Consider the following 24,211-nt stretch of genomic DNA (forward strand, 5'->3'; position numbering starts at 1 on the left):
GGAGAAAATGTGCGACCTCTGAAAATGTAGTTTCACTTTCGATAAAATCCAATATGGCGGATGGTTCAATATGGCGGAAATTTTCAACTTATGGTATACGGTTCAAACGGTAAAGGTGCCCTGCCACAGTTTGACAGTTTTCGTAGGCCTATGCAAGGATGGCTGAATGTCAGGCCATCCATAAAAATATTTGACCCTGTCAATTTAGAACTGACCCAAATATTTATTTTTTCACCCTTTTAGTCCGACCGACTTGCCGGTTGTAAACTTGCGTTAAGACTAGGGTTGGGTATCGTTTGGGTTTTATCCGATACCGGTGCTAAATCAATACTTTTAAAACGGTGCCGGTGCCGAAACGGTGCCTGAACCGGTGCTTTGTTTTTAAAATGTTTTAAATTAAAATGGTCTAAAGCATGAATTGCTTTTTTTTTATTGATAAGACAATTTTGAACATGAAATTGAACTGTTATGTTCAATTTACTATCAATATCTCATTGCTCCTATGAATAATACATTTAAATGTTAAAACAGCTTGCCATGCATGCACACACAATGGTGAGCTCTGCTTTCAAGTTTACCCAGTGTAGGCGGTTTGCCATAATGCATGTTAAAACCGCTTGCCATAAAACTGCCAGGTCATGGACAACGGCATTTGCAAGCAAGCTAATCTAACAGGGACTCTATTTTCCAGTTAATTCAGTGTGTTCCCAAATGCTTCAAGACATTTCTTGTCTTAACCCATAACACGCAGTAGTTTTGAACATGTTAGGCTACATGTCGGTATTGAAGTGTTTAGATTCCCAGTGCTAGCCTAGTATTTTAACAGCAACTATGGCTATTCGCTATTATAGCGATAACGTACGGAGATGGTTTCGTAGCCTCTTTGACAGCTCAGTGACATCAGGTATGTAACCTACATATTTATGTTTTTGCCAGCTAACTTTTAACATGATCTTCATATTCATTGTGATGCTATATGGGCCTCATGCACATGAAAGATTAATATCATGCCATTATGTTTAACACACCGTGAAATAAAGTTTTCACCTTACAACTTTGCTGATAACATTTCAAATAAATGTCAGTTAGCGCATTAGCAAGGATATTGTGTAATGTATAGGCTAGCCTACTGTTGACGTTGTTTCATAGCCTTTTGCTTGTGTGTAGTTAGGCCCACTGCTAGATTTTGACAGGAGCTCGCATGTCGCTTTGAAGTAAGCTACTTGGGCTCACGCAAGCTGTCAAACACTGTCCACTCGCCTATGTGGTGCACCCCTCTGGTTTATACATCCAGTGTTTATTATATGTTAGCTAACTGTATCTGGATGTGTTGCTATCAGAGCAAGACGTTAGAGATGGCGCATGACATGCAGTGATGCCTTGTATACATTTTTTTTTATTTTTTAAACGCTATTTAAGCACCGAAATGAGGCACCGAAATCCACGTTGTTATTCGATGCAGTTACTACCGTTTGTGTCGGCACCGGTGCCATATTAGAACCGTGTTTCGGTGCCCAACCCTAGTTAAGACTGACCGATTTTTTTTTACTCTAAACAACCAATACAAATGCAATAAAATAATATTTATTTTAGTAGGTAGTATGTGAAAAGAAAAGTATTGTGAAAAGAAATTGCCTAAATGCAAACGTAGGCTCTCTTAGCCTAAATAAAACCCTGCAGCGTCATCTCTACACCATTGGTTTACGCATGTCACACTATGGCCTAGGCTATACGCTTCGTTTCTTTCACACAAACATCTCGACAACGCTTTTACTTGGCACGAAGTTCTGGAAGAACTATGCCCAGATCTTTTCCCATCCCCTCTTCCCTCTAGTCTAACGGTGACCGTGTCGAAGATTTGAAATTGGTTGTTGTCTATTCATTTCTCAAAATATGGGTCCGCAACGTGGAGACTGCTGGTCCGCGGAGTCGTGGAGTGAAATTAGGCCTGGTGCTTCGTCTGATAATTTGCTGCGCATTTGATCAAAAAAGAAAACAAAAGTTTGTTTTGTCTGCTATCGATGTCATTAAACATGGAGCCATACAATAAAGTGGAACTAATCGATAACGTTGGTATCAAAGCTCTGCTTCAACCTGTTGGAAGGCTATATTATTCAGTCCCTCCAGGAATTCGCGATGTTGCGATCGCAACAATTAACGCAAATTCAGCAAATCCTCGTGAATTCTGGGCGACCTCGCAATTTTGTCCAAACACCGCAACTTTTTCGCAAATTTGACCAATCATCATGGTTTCCCCGTGAAATTTCAACCTCCACAACAGTCCCTCACGCAGAATATTGAGTCAGATGCCACACTCACTTCTGCAGACACCAGAGACTGCCCTATAACTTGTTTGCTCACTCCTCTGCCGTTTTGATGACAATAAATAGAAGGGTAACGTTAATGATCTGCTTTACTTGCATCTCTCAACCTGGTGTTACTAACCTACCTAGACTATGAAAGTAAGTTAATTAAGGCCTACTTGGTTTACCGACATTTGAGTAGGCTACGCAACCCATTTGGCAAACGTTTACACCTGTCCTTTTAGCTCGTGTGATGTTTGCTAGCTTGTGGGCTCAGTTTGTGTAGTGCTACCAAAATTATAGACATTAATAACATTTCAAGACATTTACCTCTTTTGTGATCCAAGAATGATTTCATTCACAGTTATAGTGCTGGACGGTATACCGGTTCACACCGTATACCGGCGTATATTTTCGTTATGATATGAATTTTTAATATACCGCTATACCAGTGTATTTGATTACACAACGTTTGGAACGCTGCGCGCGTGACAGTGTTTCCGACGGGACTTTTTCACACGCATGGTGCACCTGCGAGGCATAGTGAGGGTAAACACAAAACACCTTAAGTTTTTCCCCTGAAGTATGACCCTTAAGGCTTAATTTCTCCTTAGGTAAGGGGTTTATTTAAGGGTGTTGCACAGAATACCTTAAATTGTTTCTTTAGTTAAGGAAAACGATACTGCATTGAAAGGGATTTACCGTCACGAAAATTCTATTGAGATTTTTCAACAGCTGTAACTAGCTGGCTAGTAGGTGATGTCGTTAGTTAGCAACCCACCGAACACAGTGAAGTTTAATGATCTTATCAATCATTTCACCTTAAGAATATTCGCTGAAATTATCCAGATAGCAAGTGAAGCATGTTATAGACATGAACTGAGCAATACTAGCTGGCTAGTTAGAAATGATCCTGACTGTCATCAGTGCACCAAAACGAACTTTTTTGTTAATGTTTTGCCTAGCGAACCGAACCGAATCTCATGGCAGGCTAACAAGACATCCACATCAAGTTAACGTTAGCCTACCACTAACGTCATGCAAACCACACAATAACAATAAGGCATGTTTCTGATAGGCCTATTTGTCAGAGTAAGCATATTAGCAGAGAGGTTTTATTTTAAATTGTATAATTTTCAAAAAAGTATAATTATTGCAAGTTGTACTACTTTTTGTATTGGTTTCATACAAAATCTTTGTGAAATTTGCACAGTAAAAGTTCTGTATTTTGACTGCAATTGTCTTCGCATTCTGATGCATTAGAATCATGAGTGGCTCTTTGTAAACAGCATCATTTTCTGGGGCCATGCAAAACTGCATTACCACTAGCGTGGAGTTATTCTACATCATGACAGTAAAATAGACCATTCTTAGTCAATGTACTGCAGAAATTCCTCTCTTAACCTGTAGAAAATGTTGTGAACTGATCTGATTATGCATGGAAAAAAATACCGTCATATACCGTGAAACCGTAAGAATTTTGAAAAATACCGTGATATACATTTTTGGTCATACCGCCCAGCACTACACAGTTATTTTTTTAACATTTATTTAAACTAATGACATAGACAACATCCCGAATTCCATCCACATATTGTAATGCACTATGCAAAAAGTTCCACTCGTAGCCGAACACAGTGAGATGCAAGCCTTCCAATCCACTTAGAAATGTAATTACGCTACTCTCACGTCCTTAAAGTGGCAGGCGGTCAATTAGACTTACACACCACCAATGTAGCCTAATAACATTAAAGAAAAGTGTAGTCTAATAGTTTAAATCAATATGAAATTACTAGATACTTAGTTGGCTATTAGTAATTATGCAAGTCACAGAATATGAATTATTAAAAATATATGAACTTAATATGAATTACAACATATATGAATGTATTGAAACATGACATGATGCCATCTCTTTAGGGGGCTGTCTTTTTTGGACAGTTCTACGAAAGGTTACTGCTTTGTGAATTACCAGTCAAAGTATTTACACAAATAAAGTAGGCCTACTTTGATTTTCTGTAACCCTTACTATTTACCTTTACCTATCCTTTTTTTTTAACAATTTTATTTTAAAGATTCTCTGTATTACATTCATGAACAGACACCAAACAAGACAAAACAAAACAAACTGCCAGTTCCTATAAAGTATACCACTATGTATCTATGCAATCCAGTCCAAAAACTGAAAAGAATTCTCTCTCTCTCTCAACTCTCCCTCTCTTGCCTATTCCCACCATGGTATACTGTAACAATATATAGTACTACTGATTACTTATTGACATTAACCATTTTGATTTTCAGTAATACTAACCCACTCTACATCTCTCTTTCTTCCCCCTTACTGTACCTCACTTGTGAGGTATATCATCACCAGTCATCAACCATCCGTGTGTTGGCCCTCCTCTCACCCATCTCACCTGAAGTCCCATCCTCGACTGCCCTATTACTGCCCCCTATCTGGACTCCTGGCCCGTACAGCCTAGCGACCCACCACCAGCCTATGACAACTCTGCCCGGATTACTGGCCCATCCGCCAACCCACCACATGCCCCTCGAAAACTCCCTTCCCCTGGACAATCCCAACGCTGGACTATTGAACTTTGTCACTAAATCAGGAATAACGAATTACCATAACGGATACGTAATCATCCCACCTCTTGTAACTTTCAGCTCAAGTGCTTAACACCATGTCTTATTCTCTACACCCGACTATCATATGCATTTGTCATGTATACAGACCTTACTGTCATGTACTGACCCTAGGCAGATGGGTCAGGCCCTTGAGTCGTGGATCTGCTCGAGGTTTCTTCCTATATATATCACCAATTCTAGGGAGTTTTTCCTCGCCCCTGTTACCCATGGGCCTCTCTCTTGCTTTTCTTTTCTTCCTTTCTTTCCTTCCTTCTTTCTCTGATTGCCTACATTCTGTAAAGTGCCATGATACATGTGTTATGTTTTGGCGCTCTATAAGCACAATAAATTGAAATTGAAGAATGTCCACAGGTTTTGAAGATACAGAGTACCAAGTGAGGTCAAAAGAGGCCCAAATCAAGGGCAAGGTCCCAGCAAGCAATTTACATGAAAACAATTCACATGGCCCCAGCTGTGGCGCAACTGGCTGGGGCACCTGCACCGTACGCCGGCGACATTAAATCACATTATACAGTACAACAAAATCGTATGTCATTAAACCTCGTCCTGAGACTGTTCTCTCCATACCAAACATAAGGGCCTGCTGTAGGTCAATGGAGAGAGTCACTGAATAAGGGGAGCAACCCAGTATTGCAAAGAGGCCGTCAGGTCTTAATGGGGTTTTATATATGACACTGTACAGTTGAAAAATATCATCCCAAAAAACTATGAGCTTGGGGCATGCCCAAAAAAGATGACTCAGAGTCCCATCACTGGACTTGCATTTATCACAGGTGGCAGAGACAGAGGGGAAAATCCTATTCAGTTTAGTTTTTGAGAAGTGCAGTCGGTGAATGACTTTAAACTGAATAAGCTGAAGTCTGGCATTGATAGAACATGCTTTGATTCTCTCTAATGCCATTAACCATAGCCCATCTGAAATCTCCTCTCCGGTCTCTTTAACCCAAGCTTCTTTAATGTGAAGAGAAGAGGTAACTGATGGAAAGAGGGCTACAAACTGTGAAATCAAACCTTTAGACGTGGGGTTACAAGTCAGAAGTTGGTAAAATTTGTGTTGTGTGGGCACTGACTCCCTTACAAAGTTTCTAATTTGAAGATAACGAAAAAAATGGGTAGATGGCAGCACATATTTCTCCTTAAGTTGAGCGAAAGATGCAAAACAGTTATTAATATAAAGATCGCTAATAGTAGCAAGCCCCTTCTCAGACCAGTGCGTAAACACTGAATCCATTAGACCTGGCTTGAAAGAAGGGTTATGACATATGGGAGCATAAAAGGAAAGCTCAGGGAGATTCAGCACACCCTTAATTTGCCTAAGAATCTTCAAGGAGTTTGATAAAATAAAGTCACCTTTTAGTTGTTTAATGGATAAATTTGGGTTTGAAAAAAAACGTTAAAAAAAAGGTACATTTTGAAAAAGATAAATTAATTTTTTGGAAGTACAATCTTGATAATATTCACACGCCCTATTAAGGAAAGAGGGAGAAGTTTCCATTTGTCTATCATAGTTTTAAGTTTGTCTGTCAAATCATTATAGTTACATTTAAAGAGAAGTTTGGGGTTTTTGGTGATATTGATTCCCAAATATCTGAACTGATCAGTGGAAATTTTAAATGGTAGATCCTCAAGATATTTAGAGTCTAGGCCATCGGATAGGGGCATGAATAGACATTTGTTCCAGTTAATAGTAAATCCAGAAAATTGACCAAATGTTCTTATCAAATCAAGCAAGGGGGGCAGGTATGTCCTAACATCTGACAGGGTCAGGATCACATCATCTGCATATAAGCCTATAGTACACTCAGATGTGCCACAAATTATCCCACGGATTTGGGGGCTGGCTCTAATAGCTACAGTGGGCAGTGCTTCGACTTGGCCAGCTTCACTCGCGGTCCGCTTGTGGGATCACGCGGTATCACGCGACTTTAATTTGTATTTTTCCAGTGAGACGCTGCAACAACCCAAACAACCGGTAGATGGCTCAAGTGAGCAGGGTGTCTCGTAAAAAGAAATGGAGCCTAGAAAACCCTACACAGACTTCACTACAGACTTTAGCAGACTGGTTTAGAAATAATTTAATAGCCAGAAATATGCCTGCCCTGCCCTAATAAAGAAATATTTGGTTAATTGCGAGTGAATCCTGTTTGCAGCCGTAGAAGAAACGCAGGACAAATTAAACATTCTGTTTTTCTCCGAGTGCAACGATGATAGACAGATAACCTCCGTTGCTCAGCCAAATGCCTTCCTGTTACGTCCTGTTATCACGGAGTTACAGGCGATAAACGATTTTTGATGGTCACAAGTTTACTTCATTAGCGGTTTTTTTTTAATTATTATTATTAAAGAGTGTTTTTCATTTAAAGGTTTGACTTCGTGCTTATTCAGTAGAGCATTTAGTGCTCTCCCCAATCCCAGACGATCACATTGCATGTTTGTTTGTAATGGATGCAACCGCGAGATAGGCTATGCGTTTGACGGCAATGAGTTGTTAACAGACATGAACCAAGACATATAGCCCAGCAGCAATCTAGGGACTGTTCGTTATTTATTGAAGGGGCCACCGGAGGAATTTTGAGTGCTTCAGTCAAAAGTTGCATGACCCTCTCTTGCCTGCTAGAAATTGTTCAATGACCCTCCGACAGAATTGTTAAAAAAGACATGAACCTCCCCTGCCAATTGTCGCTGTCTTCCGCCCGCGCCACAGCCACAAACTTTGTGATAACGTTCTTAAATCAATCATTCCCGTGAGCTTGCATGCTACCAGTCCTTCCTTTTCAAATGTGTTGCGCCTGTTTGCACAATTTCACAAATAATCATATGTCATTAATAATATGACAAATAATCCCTGTGCACGGGGACCGAAACAATGCATGCCAACTTTTTCCGTGTTTATCACGTATTTTAACTTTCCCCGCTGTCTTGCCGTTTTAATGTTTTCCCGTAGAATATCCCATATTTTAATACTCTCATAATAGCCCTGCCATCGGGCCTGTCTCTGTGTTGCCCTGTTGCTACCCCTTGCCCTTCCAACGAAACAGATGTCTTCAAATCATCGTTTTCCTTGCTTGAAGGTGAACTTAGAGTGATGTTAACCTATTTAAGTTTAACGGCGTGATTGTCGTGAGAGCACGATTCATTGGCGCTTACATGTTCGGCCTTATGTCTACGTGCGCACCTGAGGCTACTCAGCTACAAGAGAAAGAATTTCCCCTGTTTGTATGTTCACTCCAAGTTGGCCTACCATAACTTACCAACTCTGCACTGTAGACCCTAACTGGCTATTTATATTTTCTGTGAAATAAGCAAATGTATTTGTTCAACTTTATGAAGCAGAATTACGCATAGGCTACTTGGAACATAATACATTTGACAAAGGACAGATGTATGTTGCTAGTGACAAAATATTAACTTTCAGTGTTTTACGATGTCTTTGTCATGGGGAAGTGTTTTTCCCCATGCATTTATTCTAGGTTACTGTCAGTGACTGCCGTGAGAGAAGCGGGTTCTGTGTTTCGTTCATGTCAGTGACTGACGCGAGAGAAGCGGGGTCTGTGTTGTGTTGTGTTGCGTTAATTTATTTTCATTGGGCATGTCGTGCCGTGCCGTCCACAGCTCTTCAGTTCTGACAAAGCCAAAATTACTCCTTTTGAAACAAGCGTTTGTATGGTTATATTGCTTGACGGGGGGATCCCAAGCAGCTTTCAGCCATAAGGCTACTTTGAGAACATTTCAATTCACCCGACACTAATATTCAAAATGTTGAAAACTATTTCGGCATAGCCTATAAAGCAGTTTAATTAAATGGAATGTTAGTTGTAAACAAACGAGCTACTTGGTGATGCTTGGCCTCACAGATGCGCTCGTGCCTTAGATGGCAGGAAAAATCTTCACGATAGGCCTATTAACTAACCACCCGATTCACGTTGGCTGGGGGGAAGGGGGGCCATCAGACATTTGTGCCCAGTTAATCGGCCCTGCCCCCAACAAATCACACCTTCCCACCTCTGACATCTTAAAAGAAGTCAAGAGGACTCCTTACTCACAGACCTATTCACAAACGAATTTGGAATAACAAATAACAAATTCCAAATTGCATTTTTACATAAAAGTTCTTGTAAAAACATGTTTTAAATTCAGATATTATATGTTTTTTTGTTAAATCTGTGATAATTGGGAAAAAATGTATCAGTACAATTCATATTTCTCATAAGTTTTTCTTTTATGTTACCATGCGATGTAAGTTTAAAAAATAAACACTAAACTTTCATCTATTTTGCTGTTACACGCATACACCATTCATACAGTGACTTCAAAATTCATTGTTAATGATTTTATAGTCATTAAAAACCCTGTTTTGCTCTGACACATGGTGGAGTGGTGCATCGTATGGCGTGACACCATGTCATTTGGTGTGACATTAAATAATGTCACAAAAAAAGACTTTATAATTGAAAAATCATTAAAACATCAAAGGAAATGGTATCTGCAAGAACCTCAAGAATTTTGAGTGAGTTCTTACAAGAAATATCAGAATAAAGCTAAAATATCTGGTTACACTTAGGAGCATTCTCCACCTTGACAAAATGACTTGTTAAATGTTAGGTTTTTCTTCTAAATATTCACAAGGAAATGTTGCATATCAAAGCAAACATGATTAAAATGTACAGTGACATAAATTAAAGTAGAAAAAAATATCTAATTTTCATTTTATTTCAAATTATTTTCACGTCACACCATATGACAATTTTAGGCACTAACATGACAAATTCACATATAAATATATATTTCACTTTTTTTTTTTTTTTTAAATGTATATTAGTCAAGTTTAGAGATACAGCAACACATATAAACACTTTTTAGGGATGATATTTGAAGTTTTTTAAAATTCCTTTTTTCAGGCTTATTTGTCATCCACCCACCTACGTAATCACCATGACCAAAATTGTACTTTTTTTTTCACTTTGAATCTTGGAAAAAAAAAATTTGACCTACCTACCGACCCATTTAAAAAAAAAATTTTGGCTGTTACTGCAAACAAGAATATTTTAACGGATGGCCTCAACGGACTTGTGCGCTATGCACGAATACAACTTCAACAATGCAATTTGCCCAAGAACCCAGACTTGAGGATCAAATGGCTTCAGTTTATTTTTTGGAACAATGCCACAGGCTTTACAAAAAGGTTGCTGTTGAAGCCTGGAGCAGTAGGCTCAGCTACCATTGTGGCAGTCTAGTGCAGTCCGTTATTGTCAACTCAAGGAAGTGTTATGTTATACAGGTTTAAAGGTACACTATGCAGGTTTAATATGCAAGTTTTTTTTGTTTAATTTACCTTCATTTAACAGCTTCAGAGTCATTGGAATGGTTATATGACTTTTTTCGGGTTGAATGGTGGCCGTCTCGCTTCCCCCTAGAGCCTGTGAGCAGAAAAAAACACCCTTGCAACTGTGGGCCGGCGGGCCAACGGCCTCAGTGTGAGGAAGTATAACGAGTGTAATGAATTGCTTTACTGCATTCAAATACACATACACGCCAGGCACCGGCTAGAAAAAGGTAGCGATGGAGTTTCTCAGACATTCGTCAAGACAGAGCCAGCGAAAAAGAAGCAAAAAACGAAAGAAACTGCCAATACTGCATAGTTTACCTTTAAGGCACTCGCTAGCCTAGCAGGTCTTATTTATGCACATTTGGACAATGCTAGCACTCGCTAGCCAAGCTAAGTTCATGCCATGAAGCTAAAATTAGTTGATAATGGCTGTTATGTTATGGAAAAAACATCCTAGCTGTTAGCCAATCAGAGTCAAGCAGCTTAGCTCTTTGAATATTAATGAGAACTGGCACAAATCGAGCTGAGTCTTCATGCAGGCTTTCAATACCACGCTAGAATGGCTTGAAACAAGGTAACCAAGGTATGTTTTCCACAAAAAATGTTACAGAGTCCATGGTAGAACTTCAGAAATTACCACAAAGTAATGAAATACGTTTGGCAGGGGATCTTTAAGCGCATGGATGTAATGCCAACTTTGACACAGTGGAGTTGCTACCGAGAAAACCAGCCATGCAACTTCAAGAACGGTGGCCCAACAAATCTCGCGAGAATTGTGAAACATTACCTTGTCAGTAAATACAGCTCTTTGGACATAGTTTTTGCCTGTTGTTAATACTTCACCTCCACAACAAAATCATTTTCATTTTGTACAGGGGAGAAAAGTCACAAAAAGTTTGCTATTTACAACAGTAGAGTAAAAATATATCGCGACTCTAGAGGGAGCTCTACAGTGACCAAAAATACCTAAACCTGCATAGTGTACCATTTAACCAGAATTCAGGAATCTGGTAGCCTGACGAGCCAGACCCACATTAAAATGTAGGGTAAGCAGTGTTTCCCCTAGAATTTTTTCCAGCAGCGGTGCTGTTGATCGTAGGAAGCCCCCCCCCCCCCCCCCCCCCCCCCCAAAAAAAAAAAATCAAAAAATTCAATGGTGACTTCTGGTGGATTTTGTGAAAGAAATGGACAGATTGAGTTACAAATTATGACTAACCATCAACACGAGCATTTACAAAGCATGATTATTGCAGTACTTGAACAGGATTATTCATGTTTTTCTTTTACCTTTTTCATTTACATTATTAGTAATTAGCCACTGTACAACTGTACACTGTAGACCACTGTACAAACTATTACTATTTAGAATACACAGTGCTGTGCATAAGTTAAGACATTTATTTATATAATAAAATTTATTTATTAACGATACATGATACATTAAAAAATAATTGATGTCCTTTTTTTTTTTTTTTAATTAAGGCATTAAGACAAAAGGCAAAATATGTTTTTTATTCCTCCCTTTAGTCAATTTCAGCATGGGGGTCTTAACTTTTGCACAGCACTGTATAAACTATATAGACTTCTCTTTCATGTCATTACACTGTATTGGTGCTGTGCAAGTCGAATTGAGTGCCTGTCACTTTAATGTCGTGACGCCCGTGAGGCTTGCTTGATTCTCACAGTTTTAAGCTAACTTAGTATCGTTGTTGTGCATGGTGCATAAGAATATGTGGATGAAATGAATTATGTTTCCCATGTCATTTGGTAAAATAAACAAAACAAAAACTGGAAGAAAATCTATCTTGGATTATAGCAGATAAGTGTCTTGTATCATATCTATAATTTTGGTGAGCTCTACAGGAATTACAAACTCTCTTAGATGTAAATGGTTGCCCTATTACTCAAATTCAATTAAACCCATTTTGATATTTATGTTTGTAAATAATAAATTATTAATATTGATGAAATGCCAATGACATTAAGATAATGTTTATGTTCATGAACTATGGTTTATAATTATAAGGAATATGGTTTAAATGTATATAATTGTACGTGTTAAAACTGTCTGGCCAATTAAGAGTGACGTCTGGCTGTCTGATTGACGGATAGCTATTATAGGGCTGGGACACCTGTGGCCAGGTAGAGCGGAAGTGGCAAACAATTTTTCAACCGCGTGAATGCGATAGAGGCTTTTGCTTGTATTTTGAAGAAAAGTGGATTAATAAAATTACTCTATATTCTAAGACGCGCGTTGTCCGGAGTTATCCGCTCTCAGAAGTGACCGCCGCAAAGCTGTCACTACATCAAGTTGAAAAATTGCTCATGAAACGTCGGACAAGCCGGGAAATTTGTGGATTATTCCGTGGATTATACCTGGAAATACCTGGAACTACGATCACTCAGTATCTTCTTTTGTGAGTAACCTGGCGATTTGCATTGTATTCAGACCCAGGTACGATCAGACATTACGAGAAAGACTTTAAAATGTTTGATGGGACAATACAACCAGCAATTGTTGACCATTTGAACTGATTCTGAGCATTGATCCCGACGTCTTGATTGCAAGTGGACATTGTTGTAAGAGGACTTCTCATAACAAACTAAGACTAAGCATAACCTGCAATAAAGCAATACAGTAATTACGAGCCTGCACGCAACACAGAACGAACGAACAGGCGGCAGAAAATGAAACAATGATTAAATGAAAACGCTGTTTGTATGCATGTGACTGAATAAGTGGGAATAATATTAATTGTACTAAAACTAAATAAAATAATTGTGATCATGTCTGAGGAAGAAACGGAACAACCTGAACAAATTCAAGATGAGCCCGAAGGCCCAGAAAAAAATAAAGACGATCAGAGAAAACCTGTTTTTAAAGTACTTAGCGCAACGCGTCGCGGCAAACTTGGTCATTGCACTCGCAAAATGAATGAAATTAATGAAATGATCATGTTTAGCACTGGTGATGCTGATAAGGTGACAACACAATTGATTGCATTTCATGAAATTCTGAAGAAATTTAAAATATCTCATGAATCTGTTCAAATGTTGTTAACTGATGATGTGAAAGAAAATGAAAATATTGACTGGTATGGACCAAAGATTGCAAAGTTTAATGAATTTATTTCTCAAACTGAGATCTGGTTGGAACGTCAATCAAATGAACAATCACTTGTTGATGTGACTGATAGTGTGTCAAGAGTATCTAAGGCTGACTCAAAGGCATCATCTGCCCACACAACACGCATTAAAATTGCTGTGGATAAAGCTGGTTTAATGGCCCGAGCCAAATCCTTGAGAGAGAAACATGAAATGGAAATGGACAAGGTTAGGTTACAAGCTAAAATGGAAGCGTTACAATTAAGAGAGGAAATTTCTGTCACTAATGCAAAACTACAGGCCCTGGAGGAAATTGAACCAACAGAATCAGGTCTGAGGTCTGAGGATGACATGAATGCTTACCTGGAGAAATATATGGACAAAAGATCACACCGAACAGAAGAGCCAGTGGAGTCCAAATCAGTGGAAAGCAGCAGAGTTACTGGCATGTCTCATCTGGATTTTGTGGAATTGGGACCAATACCTAAAACACCATTTCAGAAAGCTATGCGTGTACATCAGAAGTTGGTAGCGGCACCAGAACCAACCACTACTGCAGCAGCAACAAGGCGAAATGTACCAAGCCAAGGAACTTACCGAGAAGAACACAATCTACTCCTGGAAGGGAACCAGCAGATCCCCCTGATGGCACAGAGTTGACAAATCTGCTTGTATCTGTTCTATGCCAATCATCTCTTCCAAAGAAGGAGGTGCCTGTGTTCAATGGTGACCCTCTGGACTTTCAGTTATTTATGCAAGCATTTAAACACAATATAGAGGATAAGACCGACTGTACTTTTTAGAACAATATACAATTGGACAGCCAAAAGAACTAGTTAGAAGTTGTTTGTACATGGATGCAGCAGCTGGTTATGCTGAAGCAAAGCGCCTGCTCAAGCGCCACTTTGGCAATGACTTTAGGATCACGACTGCCTATATGGAGAAAGCCTTAAACTGGAGTGTAATCAGACCAGACGATGGAAAGGCGCTTCATAGTTATGCTTTATACCTAAGAAGTTGTAATAATGCTGCCCAAAACTTTCGCTACATGTCAGAACTTGATTTACCATCCAATATGAAACAAATTGTTTCAAAACTCCCCTATAAACTCCGAGAGAGATGGAGAGCGGTAGCATGCGACATTATGGAACAGACCCCACAGAGACCTAAATTCAATGACCTTGTCAGATTCGTTGAAAAGCAGGCCAGAATAATGCAGGATCCGGTCTTTGGCAATATTCAAGATGCTCGCTGCAGTTTCTCCAGTTATCTCTAATGCGGTTGTTGCTAATGCCGACATCATAGAAAATGGAAATCAAACTTTCAAAAATTCTACTCCCGTTAATGCAAAGGATGCTTTTTCCGAACCCTGTGTTTTCTGTCAAGGAGAGCATGCATTGGAAACATGTAAAATGATATTAAAACTTGCTCATAAGGAGAAAGTGGAGTTTCTCAAGAAACATGGATTTTGTTTTAGCTGTTTGATTAGAGGACATCTCAGTAAAACATGTAAAAAACGTCTAACATGTCGCTCATGCGATAAAAAACACCCTACCATCTTGCACATTGGAAACTGGCAACCAGGTGGCGCCACATATACTAAAACATCTGTAGTAACCACGAACAATACCACCTGTGGCACAGCTGTTCAGGCCAACTCTGTCACTGTCACCATGGCACCAACTGATCAAACAGGGGCTGGCAATACTGACCACAAACTGGCTATTGTACCTGTAAGAGTGAAGACGGCTAAGGGTAGTCAGTCTATCAAAACATATGCGTTCCTGGATCCCGGGAGTTCTGCAACTTTCTGTACAGAGAAATTAATGGAACAACTGTCCGTCAGAGGGAGGAAAACAGAAATTCCGCTCCAAACAATGAGTTATGAAAAGCCTGTGAAAACATATAAATTGAGTGGACTGGAAGTATGCAGCCTTGAAGGCAATGATTTCATAGAACTTCCAGAGGTTTTCACACAACAAGCCATTCCTGTGAACCATCAGAACATCCCGAGAGAAGAAAACTTAAAACGATGGCCTCACCTATGATCCACTGGGATTTTTATCACCAGTTATGCTCACAGGAAAACTGATACAGCAGGAGTTGTGTAAGATCAACTGCGGATGGGACGATGCGATCCCAATTGCCCTTGCGTCAAAATGGAGCGAGTGGCAGAACGATCTTCACATGATCTCTAACTTCAGAATAGAAAGATGTTACAAACCAGCGGATTTTGATGTCACTGAAGCCCAATTACACCACTTCTGCGATGCCAGTGAGAGGGGCTATGGGACAGGCAGCTACTTAAGACTTACCTGCAGAAGTAGACCACCTCACATTGCGTTTGTGATGGGGAAAGCGAGGGTTGCACCCTTGAAAGTAGTGACAATTCTCAGACTGGAGCTCACATCAGCAGTTTTGGCTGCTCGGATGGATAATATGCTCAAGAAAGAACTGGAACTTCCGATCTCAGACTCCTTCTTCTGGACAGATAGTACTTCGGTCCTGAAGTACATCCTGAACGACACACAGAGATTCAAAACTTTCGTGGCGAACAGGGTAACTGTGATTCGCGTTGTAACATAGAAATCTCAGTGGCGTCACATTAAGACTGATCTCAACCCAGCAGACAATGCGTCTAGGGGAATGCGAGCTGAGTCTTTTCTGAAAGGAGGTAATTGGCTTAAGGGTCCAGACTTTTTGGCCAAATGTGAAGCTGATTGGCCAAAACTTACCACAGAACCATTGATGCTTTCAGACAGTGACTCCGAGGTAAAGAAAACTGTTGTAGCTTTTGCAACAGCAGCCCATGAAGATCCTCTGACTCACTTTATTGAATACTTTTCATCATGGGACAAACTCATCAGATCTACAGCCTGGCTCTTGAAGTTTAAAATGACTCTGAGACACTTAATCCAATTGAAACGAGCAGGTACCTCACAGACTGAATCAATAAAATCAGAACCTGCAGACCAGCAGCTATCTATGCAGGATCTCGCAGATGCTGAGGAATCGCTTGTAGCTTATGTTCAACGGCAAGCTTTTAGGGATGAAGTGAAAGCCTTAGAAAAATTCGAATAATAAAGAAAATCCTTTACTCCATCACAAAGGAACAGACTTTAAATGATGAATGTCTTCAAACTACCCTGTGCGAAGTGGAGGCAATTCTCAATGCCCGCCCCATTACAGAAACATCTGGAGACTTCAAAGATCCTGAACCCTTAACTCCAAATCACCTGCTTCTCTTAAAAGGGAAACCCATATTTCCACCTGGGCTCTTCACCAAGCAGGACTGCTACTCCAGAAGAAGGTGGAAGCAGGTTCAGTACCTATCAGACCTCTTCTGGAAGAGATGGACACGGGAGTACCTTCCCTTAATGCAGGAGAGACAAAAATGGAATGAGGTCAAAAGAAATCTAAAACCTGGAGACATAGTAATGATCATAGATGAAACCTCTCCACGAAACTCCTGGCCTATGGGACGAATCATGGAAACTTTTCCAGATAGAAAGGGCTTTGTACATCGTGTCAGAGTAAAAACTCAGACAGGAATCTTGGAGAGACCGATTACCAAGCTGTGTCTTCTTAAAGACATGTCCTGTCTGATCAACTGACCAGACTGACACACTGATACACTACACACACTACCCTGCACACAACATGGTGTTTGTTTCAATAATATCCTGATACCTACTGAAATCTTTGCCATTCACCGAAGTAATATATATTTTGACATTATCGAATGGGTGTGAGTATAAACTATGAATCTGTTGAACACTTACCTGTTGATGTTTATGAAAAAAGAGATGAAAATAATGTGTAAATGTGAAATAATGTGATTTTGACAAGGACTATTGAATGGACTTTGATTTTGCAAAACTTTTTGAGAAAAGACTTTGAAGTCCCCTTGACCTTTTTTCCTTTTACAAGGGGCAATATTTTTTGAAAGGAAAACATTTTTGATGGACTTTCTATGAACTATTGAAACTAATATGTGAAAAAATTAAAAAAAGGAACTTTGAATGTAAATGCTGTTATAATGGACTTTGAACTGTGCGGCTCCTTATGAATGGTTATGTTATGAATTGCCACATTATGGTCAATTAGGGGCTGGAGTGTTGGAGCCATTTTGATATTTATGTTTGTAAAATCATTTAAATTATTTATATTGATGAAATGCCAATGACATTAAGATAATATTTATGTTCATGAAATATGGTTTATAATTATAAGGAATATGGTTTAAATGTATATAATTGTAGGTGTTAAAACTGTCTGACCAATTAAGAGTGACGTCTGGCTGTCTGATTGACGGATAGCTATTATAGGGCTGGGACACCTGTGGCCAGGTAGAGCGGAAGTGGCAAACAATTTTTCAACCGCGTGAATGCGATAGAGGCTTTTGTTTGTATTTTGAAGAAAAGTGGATTAATAAAATTACTCTATATTCTAAGACGCGCGTTGTCCGGAGTTATCCGCTCTCAGAAGTGACCGCCGCAAAGCTGTCACTACACCCATCAATAGGCTAGCTAGACCTTAGTTTCACAGCCTAGGTATGTTAGCAACACAGGGCTTGAAAGCATTGCCTGCATCACAAACAAAAACGAAACAATGCGTGGAATTTATCTGGGAATAGGCTACTGAAGGTAGGGGCAAGCTATCTCGCATGTTTAATTTGGTTCCTTGGTTAACATAATGTAGGCTACGTTTTTTTGCACAAAATTGCGTCTGCTAATAAACTTAAATGTCTTCAACGTTAGCCTACTATTATTTGTTGACATGAAACCTGAACGAACGGCAGCTGTTCCTGAAGATCACTTGCGTCTATTTTTAATTTTTTTTTAATTAGGCAACTTTTTTTACAGTGGCGCTTGAATTCCAGGAGCGGCGCTGCGCCACTGATGAATACATTGTAGGGGAAACACTGGTAAGGGCACTCACTGTTCGCAGTGCTCAGTCCGAGGGGCGGGATAATCGGTTGTCTTTCAAATTCCCTCTGCACGCAATAGGACAGCGCTATGAGTCCCATGCGTTTCCCACCAGCGGAGCTAGTTGGCTAGTTCAAACTTTTGCCAACTTAATAAAAGCTTAACTCGTGTCACACTGTTCGCCAACAGCAACATTATCTTATTTGTTTTCAAGTAGCAGGGAATTCAAGCCAAACCGTTGATGTTAAGCCCATCTAACGACTCTATACACGATTTGATTGGCCTGATAGAAGTTTCATTTTTCGAGCTCACAAGCCAACGGAGAGTTGCTAGACTAGCCCTGGCAGCAATTGTAATTTGCTGAAGCTAGGGTGCGTCTAGATTTCTAGGCTAGGAATCTGGCGCATTGATGTGGAATTCTATTGGTGTTTTGATGGGTTAAATACATTTGTTTTGGGTGGAGATCAGGTTTGTGTAGGGTGACTAGACATCCTGGTTTAACCGGGACAGTCCCGATTTTGAGATGCGTGTCCCGACTCCCGACAAAAGCCTGTCGGGATGCTAAAATTTCCTGGTTTACACCAACCACTATTGAAGTGTCCGGCGTATGATTTCAATAATGTGTGTGTTCACGTTAAACGCGGCCACGCACAGTGTCCCGGTTTTAGTTCTGACAAATCTGGTCACCCTAGGTATGTTAAAGGAACCATATGTAAGATTGTGGCCAAAACTGGTACTGCAATCACTTTCAAATTACTGTAGAGCGTTGTATACCCTCCCCGTCCCCCCTGACTCGAGGCAGCCAACCTGGAATGCTGAAACACTACTGACTTTGTGATTAGTAGATAGGTGGAGGGTGGCGCATCAGGCCAAAACACAACATGACATGACAAAACACAACATCAACATCAGTTGAGGGCTGCAACTTCACTTTTTAAATGACAATATCCTGGCAGGACTACTGCTATTAGTGATATAAGTATTTGAAATGAACATGATTTCTTAATGTCTAGTGACATATCAGGGCCATTTTATGATTAATTGAAATACATGTATTACATACGGATCCTTTAATACTTCATATAACAATACTAATAACAATAATTGTTGTTGTTATTATTATTGAACATGATCATCCATCTCATCATTTTGAATAATTTCTCTCATCATTTCTCATCAAATTATTGAAAACCGTTTAGAGGCCCACAACCTTAAACTTACTTTGAATGCCCGGCTGTGCTGTGGGGTATATTCAAATGTCCACAGAGCTCGTACTAATCCAGAGAGCTGCTGTGTCACCTCACATCTGTCCTGAGGAGTTTTCCCATGCAAATGTATCCCATTAGTCTTTGGTTTGTCCTCATTGGCTTCCTCTCCTTTGTACTGTTCCAAAGCCAAGTACTCAGCAAAGAGTTCTGTGTTGCTTAGGCACTGAAGAATTGCATTCATAAAGCAGGTGTTTCCATGGTTCTTCAGTCCTGACACTCCAGGAACCTTGTCCTGACTAAGATAACTTCCACTGTCACTGTAGTCCAAACCAACTGACCCTTTATCCTCACTATTAAAGGAGGTAAATCCTCCATCATCTTTGTCCCCATCTGTAACTTGTAACTCTGAGCCAAAATGAGATAGAGTTGTAAGTGTTTTCAAGACCCTGCTCATAAAACTGCCAACCGCCCGAGAAGAGCCTCTTCGAAAAAGCTTCTTACTGAAGCCGGACTTCTTGTCTTTATTTGAGGCTTTACTGAACATGATTCTGCTTGTCATCAGGGCATCCCTCCATGCTTTAACTGACACTACAACAGTATTAACGTTATATGAAGCAAAGGTCTGCTCAATGTAACTGACATGAGTTTACGTTACTGAAATAAAGTAAACAAAGTAACACCTTCACTAACAGTTAACGTTAAGCAATTGATGTTTGATAATGATGTTTGATAAGCGTGATAATGACCATCAAAGTTCGTCTCTTACCACACCTTTCTAGAAATCATGACCGTAAAGTCAGGTAACGTTAGGGTGCCCAGTAAGGGGTACAAACGTTAGCAAGTGTGTGTTTTTAATAACGTTAACATTATTCCTCTCAACACTGGGCAGTTCTCCACTTAAAGTTACATTGCGCTTAAACGTTTCACGTTGGCAACTATCGAAGTCAGCTAGGTTTCACTAACATTACTGTTTGACGTTAACTGACATTTTGTATCTGTGTGTCTAGAGCTAATGTAACCAATTCATTACACAAATGCAATTCACAGAGGCGTTGTTGTGTGCTTAAACAGCACGAACGAAAACGTGCTAACGTTAATGTAACAAATCATAATTTGATTCATTTCAGAAGCTAGCAGCTACTGACTAGCTAACACAACCTTAGCTTTCAACGTCGCACGGCTTATTGCTGCTTCACCCCTGCATCACGTTATCCTACCTGTCTAGGAAGTTGAAAAGCATCTCTTTCCGCATAGCAAGGTTTTCTTCACAAAGCCAATTAATGCAGCCGTGTTGCTGTTTCAGTGTCATTGGTGTCATATTTACTTGTTTACATCAGAGAATGTCTAGCAAAGCCACTAACGTTAGCCGACTAGCCCAAGTTAGTTTGCTAGGGTCTGTTTGGCTAGCATTAGCATACAGTAACGTTACTACCGTTAGTTCTAGCTTCTAGGTTAAGAGGGTCAGTATTATTCTGCTGACAGCTAGCTCTCGTTTACCAAACAATAAATAAACTAGTGTTTTTACTCTTTGCATTAATATAACGTTAAACGTATATGATGCGACTTATTTAGGTTCACGTTAAGCACGAATCCTCAGTTGTCACTATTTTTCAGAATAACCTCAGAGACCTGAATGAACCCCGATGTTTGAAAATCCTAAATGTCCTTCCTTTCCGTATTTCTTCCAAGTCAGTTATTATTGCGTTAACGTTAAACATTTGCAAGCCGGATAGTAAGTATACGCTGAAAAAAACATAACCGTAAATGGAATATACATGCTAGTTGCAGAGATTGTAGATAGTCCGAACAAGATTTCATGACGAGCCACTTCCTGGAACCTAGATTACGAGGGGCGGAGGATCTTCAGGCAGGCTAGGGGACTTGCCATAGTCCGGTGGTATAATGAAAATACCATTACCGAGGTGATAAAAACACCACATTTTGCATGATGTTTTCTTAGGGTCTATAGTGTAATTTTTGCCAGGAGCCGTCGGAAAAAAAACGTTGTGACATGTCATATTAGAAGTAGCCTATATCATTATCAATGAAATAGGCCTATTCTTAAAAAAACAGTGATATTCAAGTTACTGCACAAAATAAAGTGTTCAAATGAATCCCAATGTTAACATTTTATATGTTCATGTATGTTTATGAAATCATAACTAAAACTTCAATAGGCCTATGTCAAAGTATTAGCAATATGATCTTTATTGGCCCTGTAGAGCAAGCAGAGGTTGGCCCAACGTTGGTAATGATTGGCAATGGTTGGCAGCGTCAAGAGTTGGAATTCCAACGTTGGGCCAACATTCAACCAATGTCAGCAGGTCAACCAATAATATCAAATTGCAATTGGTTGGGCAGCTGACGTTGGGTCAGTGTTGGCCCAACGTTGGAATTACACCCACAAATGGCAGCGTCAAGAGTTGGAATTCCAACGTTGGGCCAACACTGACCCAACGTCAGCTGCCCAACTAGGATATTAGTAGTTCAAAAACAAAACACTCATTAAAAAGCCAAAGGTAGTAGCTTTATTTTGAGTCATATTTTAGCTATCAAGTTAAAGCCATGTGGCAGCTAGGTTAACATCTTTGTCAAGAGGTCAGTTGGGGATGGTTGTCACATAGCTCGTGGGGTTGGTTGTCACATGTGTTTGTTGTCACTGAGACACAGTTGTCACTGTGTTTGCAACTTTGTTTGCAACTTACATGATAATAAAGAGGTTTTAGCACGGAAAATGATTTCATTTCATTTCTCAACACAGTAGACAATTCAAGTAACTGATCACCTCCTTTAATCCCATTGTTTAAACATAAGGGGCATTGATGACAACTATCATAGGGGTGGTATTCATATTAAAACTTATTTGCAGTTTCTAGCTTAAAAAACTAAAAAGTTACACATCATTTTTTAAGATCCCATTTTATCACTGAAATCCCATTGAAACTCTATAGGGACAACCAACCCCATACCCTGTGACAACCAACCCCGTGATGGGGTTGATTGTCACATTGTGTCAGAGTGTCTTTGATGGTTAATTGCTCCCTGTTACAATACATTCTAAAAGTAAAAATTATACACATTTAAAGCCAAGACCCCAAGCTTTCATTTCATGTAGGAATTACTGCTGAAAGAGTTTTTGAAGATGAGCAATTCATGCATGAGTAAAAATTGTGACAACCAACCCCGGTCTCCCCTATCTATCTATCTATCTAGCTATCGGTAAACTTCAACTGCTTACAGGCCCTGGTCAATCCTGTTTTTTTTCTCATTTTGTTTCATTTATGGTGCACCGTCACCTTTTTTACCCATTTTGTGCTTTGTTGTTCAATAGTATAACATTTTGTATTTTAGATACAGAATGTGCTTGGACATTGCTTGGAATCTGGATTTATTCTGGCGTAACAACTTGCATATTAGTAATTAGGAGTTTTTACATGAGCAAAGTGTATTTCTTGAAGTGATAAGTCTTTTTAAAACCTGTTAGCAGACAGGTGGCCTTTTACGGCACACCTACCCCCTTCCCAACATTCTAAATCAATTGTATGTACCATGTACCCAAAATGATCACGGTATTCGGCATTATTGCAATATGACTAAAATGTGCTAAGTTTTGCCCTAAACCTGTCCTCCAAGCACAGTAGCAACAAAACTAAAGGTCAACAGAACCACATTCATATGCTATAGTGTCTTGTCATAAAAGTGGTGTGGCTCCTTTAAGACTCCGTTTGTGTGAGTTCTGGAGCATCCTATAATCCAACTCTCCAACTTGATCTAACTATAGTGTACATCATCTGATTTAAATATTTACAGGTATCAAGGCTATATTTAACATTTAGCATTTATTTTCTATTTGGCCCGTAATGAAATCATACACTGAACAATTTAAGCACAGCTCAGCTTTAAGAAACATAATATGCATGCTTAGCATTTTGTGAAACTACTGGTTGTGCAGTTATCTAGGCGATATTGTTAACATTTATTTTGTATTTGGCCTTATCATATATGACAAAAGCCCAACGTTGGAGACCGTGTAGACATTTGCTTCAATTTCAAAACCGGATTACTCGCGAACGGCTATAACTTGTATAAGGGAATGCTTTACACCTTTGCGTTCGGTAAGTTCTGCTGTTTATTCTGATACGGTTTGTAATTTCTTTGAATGAAAAGTTTGTGAGATATTCCATCACGATGAATGGGTGTGGAGATGTCCGTCTGTCTGCCTCATAGGTCTAAATAGCAGCGTGTCGCGGGCCGGATTAAAATACCTAGGCCTACGGGCCAATTCAAAAGAGAACTATTTACGTGAGAATATTAGCCTGTGAAGATATAAAGCAGATCCACAGATCTCACTAGATTTATGTCTATGCAGCCATCCTGAAATTATCTAGCAGTGGCACATGAAAGCATGTGACAGTTTCTTAATGGTAGTGAAGTGAAAGTGAAGCGCTGCACCAGTGCTGCTATGCTGCGGTGGCGGCTCACTATAAGCGCTTTCAGATATAACCTCCGGAGTACATGCGGAGGTTTGTCAAACGGAGATCCTACCCTTCGGATGATTCAGATATGATGCTAACCTGAGGACCTAATACTGACCTTATACGGACGTATGTGTGAACGACATACACGCACATTACAGAATCTCCGTGTGGTTGTCGAGTGAGGGGTGGGGGCTTAGAGTTCACAAGATGC

At 39.7% G+C, this 24,211-nt stretch overlaps 1 protein-coding gene across 1 annotated transcript in view; it reads right to left on the reverse strand.

Moving 5' to 3' along the window:
* The window catches only part of usp31 (ubiquitin specific peptidase 31), a 300,296-nt gene extending 278,948 nt beyond the window's left edge, over positions 1 to 21,348 (reverse strand). Inside the window, exon 1 of the mRNA XM_076266583.1 lies at positions 19,536 to 21,348. Within this exon, the coding sequence (XP_076122698.1) occupies positions 19,536 to 20,081 (546 nt within the window). The 5' untranslated portion in view covers positions 20,082 to 21,348. The remainder of the gene's footprint in view (positions 1 to 19,535) is intronic.
* Positions 21,349 to 24,211: the final 2,863 nt, after the last annotated feature.

This window comes from Alosa pseudoharengus, unplaced genomic scaffold (assembly GCF_046254945.1).
Source record: "Alosa pseudoharengus isolate Yale_2024_CS ecotype anadromous, Long Island Sound unplaced genomic scaffold, YU_APseudo_1.1 YU_APseudo_1.1_scf_4, whole genome shotgun sequence".
In the NCBI taxonomy this organism is placed as follows: Eukaryota; Metazoa; Chordata; class Actinopteri; order Clupeiformes; family Clupeidae; genus Alosa; species Alosa pseudoharengus.